Source organism: Babylonia areolata, chromosome 10 (genome assembly GCF_041734735.1).
Source record: "Babylonia areolata isolate BAREFJ2019XMU chromosome 10, ASM4173473v1, whole genome shotgun sequence".
In the NCBI taxonomy this organism is placed as follows: Eukaryota; Metazoa; Mollusca; class Gastropoda; order Neogastropoda; family Buccinidae; genus Babylonia; species Babylonia areolata.
This window is the reverse complement of record NC_134885.1, coordinates 580,910-588,507: the sequence shown is the minus strand read 5'-3', so window position 1 is coordinate 588,507 and position 7,598 is coordinate 580,910. Positions and strand designations below refer to the sequence as shown.

At 39.9% G+C, this 7,598-nt stretch overlaps 1 protein-coding gene across 8 annotated transcripts in view; it reads left to right on the top strand.

The window, feature by feature from the left end:
- Window positions 1–679: 679 nt before the first annotated feature.
- LOC143286678 (cleavage and polyadenylation specificity factor subunit 6-like) overlaps window positions 680–7,598 on the top strand; it is a 41,986-nt gene continuing 35,067 nt past the window's right edge. For all 8 annotated transcript variants that reach the window (XM_076594329.1, XM_076594325.1, XM_076594327.1 and 5 more), the window contains exons 1-4: window positions 680–799; window positions 2,815–2,895; window positions 4,060–4,176; window positions 5,898–6,001. In XM_076594329.1, the coding sequence (XP_076450444.1) occupies window positions 743–799; window positions 2,815–2,895; window positions 4,060–4,176; window positions 5,898–6,001 (359 nt within the window). In that variant the 5' untranslated portion in view covers window positions 680–742. The remainder of the gene's footprint in view (window positions 800–2,814; window positions 2,896–4,059; window positions 4,177–5,897; window positions 6,002–7,598) is intronic.

Genomic DNA, 7,598 nt, shown 5'->3' with positions numbered 1-7,598 from the left:
GAGTATTGCTCATCTGTCTGGAGCCCGTACAAAGAAGGCCAAAAGAACAAGATTGAAATGGTGCAAAGAAGAGCAGCACGTTATGTACACAACGACTATGGGTGGACCAGCAGCGTAACACCCATGCTGCAAGAACTAGAATGGGAATCCCTCGAATCACGGCGGAACAGACAAAGGCTAACCCTAATGTATAAAATGGTCAATGGCATTGTAGACATCCCTCCAGACAAATTTCTCAAGAAAGGATCCAGCAAAACAAGATCAAATCATCGACACAAATTTGTCCATCTTAGCTCCTCCTCTGACCCTTATAAATACAGTTTTTTTCCCATCAACCATCCCCGCCTGGAACTCCCTGCCTGCAACAGCAGCAGAGGCTCCCTCCTTGGTAGCTTTCAAGAGGGAGCTGAACAAGATCACAGTTTAGTCCCCCTTTTTTTTTTTCCTCTGGAGGGACGCTGCGAGTGACGGTGGGAGGGAATATGTATACATGTTCTTTCTCATTGTCACCCCCTCCGGTAGGAAGATAGGTCTACTTAGGTTCTGATTAGGTTTGGGGTTTTGTGTGTGTGTGTGTGTGTGTGTGTGTGTGTGTGTGTGTTTTACGCTTCTGCGCACTCAGGTCATTAATAGTCAGTAATGACGGCTGACCTTCCAATTTGAAGATTGAAGCTTACCTCCCGTCACCCTGATTGTTCAACCACTAGATGGCGCTTCACACGTGACAAATCATGAAATCAACATGGCGGACAGCGTCGATATAGATTTGTATGAAAACATCGAAGATGAATTTAACCAGGTATGTTGAAGTTTTGCCTTTGAATCTAATTGATGTTGTTGTATTTGCACGATGCAGACGAACTTACAAATAACTGCAAATGCATTTACATACTGATGCATGATTATCGTGCCAACGTGGACTTGATTCGGGCGACAAACTGAGCAAGTGCTCCGGTCGTGGACAATGGCATTGTGTGTTGTAGGGGGGAAAAAAACAACAAAACCCGTCGTTGATTCCTGTTGAAGTTGTCGTTGTCGTTGGCTAACACGTTGACATATTTGTACTCATGGAGAGTGCCAACGCTTAGTGATTAAAGTTAAAAGACACTCTACTTTGCGTTGCCGGATTTGGCAAGCTTGCTCCCGCCGGCTATCACCTGTTATTGTCGTTTTAGTTACGTCCCTTCGAATGTTTTCAGCGGTCTTTATGAAGATGGTATCAGATATGATACATCATATATTGATTCGTTGTAATATTCATATTGTGCATGTAACTTCTCGTTCCCTGTACCATATTATATTTCCTGCTCTTGTAACGGTGTGATTTCAATTAAAAAAAATTCAAAATAGCAGATCTCAAAACTTCGAAGAGTAGTTTGAAACTGATAGGCCTATGATTATTTAGTCCAGTGACCTTGGCTATTCTTCATTAAAAAAAAAAGGGGGGGGGGGTCCAGTGTCAGTTGACACTTGGGCAGTATCCACAATTTTCCCACTGAAGATGGAGTGAGTGGTTTACAAGGCGTGAACACTCTGCAAGTCACAGAAAGGAGTGGAGGGGAAGAAATGTGGATTAGGATATATAGCGGACACTTGTTACATTTTGACAAAAAACAATAGCACTTTACCATTTATAATGATATGTTACATTCTTTTCATCAAAATGTAAATCTCTCCGGCCTTAATTGATGTGCCATCTGAGATTGTTTTAAAACTTTTATTCATGTTTCCATCAACTTAAGGAACCAATGATGTGATTGAATGATGGCTTGGCAATATCCACAATTTTCCCCCTCAAAACAGAATGAGTATTGTTCACTTTAAGGTGTGGACACTCACTCTGCATAGTCACACAGAGGAGAGGAAGGGAAGAAAGGTGGAAAAAGCTGATGGCTTAACTGATACCAGGTTTAGTGGTCTGACTTGGGTTGAGTAATCAGGTGGCAGTGAAGTTATTTTTGTGGATGTTCATTCATACTACCAGGCAGTACCATCCCCTTCGAAAACGGCAAAAAAATTTTTTTTTCTGAAAGTAGAACTGATGAATAATAGAAAGCTAGAGAGTTCCTGCTTTCACAGCATTTTAAGGCATGTCACATGATCTATGCTCTCAAGGTTATTGGCCGTCCAATGATGTAAGCAACAAAGGCAATCAGGAGAAGCAGGATGTGGGAAACTGCAGGCTTCTTTTTTCAACTTTTCTGGGTTGTTGTCATTGTGGATATGCTGGCAGTCGGGCATTTGATTGTACAGTTTGGTTGTAGCAATGGAGGCTATCAAGTCACTCTGAAGAAATGGAGGACAGCACATTTTCTGCTTTTGTCTATGTCAGTCGCCTTTGGCGTTGCTCAGAATTTTGAGTATGTGCAAGATAAAGATGGCCATGGAACTCTAGCGGTTTATTGTCAAGCATATTGAAAACAGTCATGCTTTCATTTTCAGTAGTATACATATTTTACATACCATCACATTCCAGAGTTCTTCCAAGAGTGTTTTGTTTTCAGAATATTATGAAACAATATTATTTTCTTGTTAAGAAGTATAAAACTATATATGTTTTTTTTTCCATTTAACCCTTTAGTTTCTTTTATTAAGTAAATCACAAATGTCTCAGGATAAGATACATGGACTCAACAATTGACTGAGCTTAGTTTCAACAGCATTGTTGTAAAGCCTTTTTTTTTTTTCCTTTTTTTATATATATATTTTTTTTATTAAGATATTGAAGTTTTACTTGTCATTTCATCAGTTATTGTTGATGGAATGATCTGATAGCATGTCAGTGTAATGAAATCATTGATGCCTTGGTTTCAGGACACAGAGTTTGGTGGGGGAGGAGATCTTTATGATGATGTCATCACAGCAGGATCATCCAGCAGCATGTCTGGCAGACCAGTAAGTGACACTTCTTTCCAGATGACTGATAAGGTATTTTGGTGTCATACACTTAATATTCTGAAGTGGATACTGATGAACTGGAATGAACATAAAGAAAAAATTGAAATTTGAATTGAACATTTCTTTCAGTTTCAGTCAGCCTGTTGTTGGACTGGTTTTTGCAGATCAATACATGATGTGTGCCTCCCCACCACCCCACCCCAACCCCACTATGAAAAATGGCATACCCTACTCCCAATATCTATGGCTCCGTCGACTTTGCAGCGATGATAATGAAAAAAGATCTTCAAACCCCCAATAACTGCATATAAAAGAGACGAGCCTTGGAGACCATACCCTTCAACCCCATCAGGCAACTCCAAATGCAGTAAATCCAAATGAAATGCAAAACATGTTCATTCATCAACCCAACCACAGAAGTTCAGAGCTCTTCAGATCAGAAATTCTTCATCAGATCCCACTTTAATTGCCAAACTGTAAATGGTGTTTATTCCCTATTCTGCAGCCTCTGCCATAAAATATATGTAGGTGAGACTTTACAGAACCCTCAGTGACAGCTTCAAGGAACACAGGGACAACAAACTTGCTAAAAAAGACACCCCAGTAGGAAATCACTTCAGCTCCAGACAGCACAACTTTTAACATATATCAGTGGTGCAACAGCCGTGGAGACTGCCTATACAGGAAATTTATGGAAAGTCAAATCATCTCCTGCCTTGGCACAGTGCAACCTCAAGGAATCAGTGTCATAGTGACACCAGTTATACTCCCTTTCCCCTTCCTTTCCCTCCCATTCCCCTCTTCTTCCCATTCCTTCTGACACCCACCCCCTCTCTTCCTTCCCATCCACCCTCCTTTCCTTGCACCCCACCCTCATCTTCTTCCCACCACCTCTCCAACAAATCAGTGAGCTGAACAGCAATTTCCAGCCACTGAGATGTCAGGTACTCACCTCTTCAGTACAGACTGTGACATGCCAACACTTCTTCACCTTTTCACTTGACAAAGAGTTTGACTTGGAATGTAGTTTTTATCTTCATCTTAAGATACCTTTGATTTTAAACCATGTTTTATCATTTTTAACTTGTTTTAAAAGGTCCAGCAGTCACCATTTTTTCATCTATGATCAAGTGGTTTAATGATTGTTATGATTTGTTTCAGCCCTCAGCGGATGGCAACAAACCACATTCTCAACACTCCAGTTCATCATTACCTTCTTCCTCAACATCCAACTATTCTGGCAAAAAATACATGCTTTACATCGGAAATCTCACTTGGGTAAGTTGATTATTTCAAGAAAGTGTATTTGTCATGCATTCATTTGGTTGAATACTAGGGTGTTGCTTATGAAAATTTTGATTGCAAGGGAGACATCAGCTTTTCATAAACCAGGGGAGGTAACCTACTTCGGGAGGTTATCGGCCGCAGCTACTTTAGTTTTCTCCGCATAGGACAGGAATCAGACCCCTGCCGGAGTCTGCACTTGTGGGTCACGGTAAGTATGTTACTTAAACGTAATTTTAGGAAGAAAATTTCCTTTACTCCACTAAGCCAAAGAGCTGACAGCCTTGACAGACTTCCCTGCCATATTGTTGCTGAGAAATGCAGAAAATATACTGAAAATAGTTTTTCTTCCAAATTGACACAAGTGGACACAGACATAAGTGCTGCGGAAGTTATTTCCCTTGGCTTGCAGCTTATGCATTATATGTAGAACACAGAAAACGTTTTTATGAACAAATTTGGGCACCCAAACAATGCTTGGGAGTATAGTTCAGTAAGTCATGGAATTGTGCCCATTTTTCGTTTGCATACCCCATAGACAATCTTGAATCTATTTCAGATAATTTTTGTGTGGATACTTTAATTCAAGCTTGTGTTTTCTGATGTCTTTCTGATCATCAGTGTTTAGATTGCTTTGAATCTTCTTCTCCTCGCTCGTGGGCTGCAAGTCCCACATGTATATTACATGAGTGGGCTTTTATGTGTATGACCGGTTTTACACCACCATGTAGGCAGCCATACTCTGTTTTTGGGGGTGTGCATGCTGGGAATGTTCTTGTTTCCATAACCCACCGAATGCTGACGTGGATTACAGGATCTTTTAACGTACGTATTTGATCTTCTGCTTGCGTATACACACGAAGGGGGTTCAGGCAATAGCAGGTCTGCACATATGTTGACCTGGGAGATGGAAGAATCTCCACTATTTACCTACTAGGGGCCGTAACCGAGATTTGAACCTGGGACCCCCAGATTGAAAGTCAAACGCTTTAACCACTCGGCTGTTGCGCCTGTCAATGGCTTTGAATGATTTCCGTTGACCACAGCGGACCATTTCTGATGTCTTTCTGTTCAGTGTATGGATGGCTTTGAATGATTTCTGTTGACCACAGCGGACCATTTCTGATGTCTTTCTGTTCAGTGTATGGATGGCTTTGAATGATTTCCGTTGACCACAGCGGACCATTTCTGATGTCTTTCTGTTCAGTGTATTGATAGATGGCTTTGAATGATTTCTGTTGACCACAGTGGACCATTTCTGATGTCTTTCTGTTCAGTGTGTGGATGGCTTTGAATGATTTCTGTTGACCACAGCGAACCATTTCTGATGTCTTTCTTTTCAGTGTATGGATGGCTTTTGAATGATTTCTGTTGACCACAGTGGACCATTTCTGATGTTTTTCTGTTCAGTATATAGATGGCTTTGAATGATTTCTGTTGACCACAGTGGACCATTTCTGATGTCTTTCTGTTCAGTGTATAGATAAATGTCTTTGAATGATTTCTGTTGACCACAGTGGACCATTTCTGATGTCTTTCTGTTCAGTGTATAGATGGCTTTGAATGATTTCTGTTGACCACAGCGAACCATTTCTGATGTCTTTCTGTTCAGTGTATAGATGGCTTTGAATGATTTCTGTTGACCACAGTGGACCATTTCTGATGTCTTTCTGTTCAGTGTATAGATGGCTTTGAATGGTTTCTGTTGAATACAGTGGACCACAGACCAGGATCTCACAGATGCCATCAATGCATGTGGCGTCTCAGATCTTCTAGAAATCAAGTTCAACGAAAATCGTGCTAATGGACAATCAAAGGGGTGAGTTATGTGTGATGTTGATTAGATCCTTATCTTGCAGATAACAAATACAAGGTTTACGCTGTTTTTATGTATACTGTACAGGTATGAAGCATTTTGTAGGTCATAAACAACAAAATTTGAAGTGTGTTTGTTTTTGTTGTTTTTGAAATGGCATGAGAGATCAACACAGTTTTTGTTAGGTTGTCATAAACCTGAACTAGTAACTGTCAGTTTAGGGATTGGATATAATTAATTTGAATGTACAAAATTTAATTGTAGATTTTTACCAAATTAAAAATATTCAAGTGATGATTTTTTTTCTTTTCATTTTCTTGATGTTTGGTAAGTCAAAAGAGGGCGCTAGCCAGGGGGGCAAAGGGGAGGTTACCTACTTCCGGGAGGTTATCGGCCGTATCTACTTTTGTTGACTCCGCATAGGCGGATAGTAGTTTGCACAGGACAGGAATGTCAGACCCCTGCCAGAGTCTGTACTAGTGGGTTATGGTAAGTATGTTACTTAAACGTAATTTTAGATAGAAAATTTCCGTTTTCATATACCGTTAAAAGATGCAGCTTGATCACCTACATCCCTAAGGGAACTGGAAGTTATTTTTCATTTTTCTTGGTATTAGCATATGACAAAATCATGTTGATCCTTGTAATTGATTTCTGTTTACTTGATGCAAAATTTCCAGTTGTGTTGAAGAATCAAGACAGATCAGTCATAGCATACATGATTTTGTGTTCGTGTGTTGTACGCTTGTGAAAAGTGAGTATTGCTTGTGAATAGGGAGATTACTTCTTTTATGAAAAATAAATAAGAAAGAAAGAAAAAAAGGGGGTAAACAATAGATAAATTTGTGCAATGATTGGAAGATTTGGGTGCGTTTGGAACCATCCCTTTTACATTTCTAGAAAAATATGTGTTCATTCTTTAACATGTTTTCACTGAGTAATGTTGAACAGGGGATGACATCAGTGTGTGCAATGCTGTGTAGAAAACATTCCTGCAGCTGGCTCCACAGTTGTAAGACTTGTGAACGTTTCAACCTCATTGTAACTTTGCAGGCATATTTATTTCCCCCTGATCTTTACAGTTTGTTTTCTGTTTCTAAACCTGGTTTTTTATATGAAAAATTTGTTAACCTTAAGCATGATTTTTTCCTCTGCAGTTTTGTTTCAGTGGTCGTGAAGTGGGAACAACATTGTATCATGCATTGTTTTTCCTTGCATTGTTTGTCTTTTGCTTTGATGGTCATGGGATGGGAACAACTTTATATCATGCATCATTTTTCCTCAACAGTTTTGCTTGGTGATTGTGGAGCGTGACCAACATTGTGATGTGTATCTTACATTGTTTTTCCTCAACAGTTTTGCTTTGGTGGTCATGGAGTGTGACCAACATTGTAATGTGTATCTTACATTGTTTTTCCTCAACAGTTTTGCTTTGGTGGTCATGGAGTGTGACCAACATTGTAATTTGTATCTTTCATTGTTTTTCCTCAGCAGTTTTGCCTTGGTGATGGTGGAGTGTGACCAACATTGTAATGTGTATCTTACATTGTTTTTCCTCAGCAGTTTTGCCTTGGTGATGGTGGAGTGTGAGCAACATTGT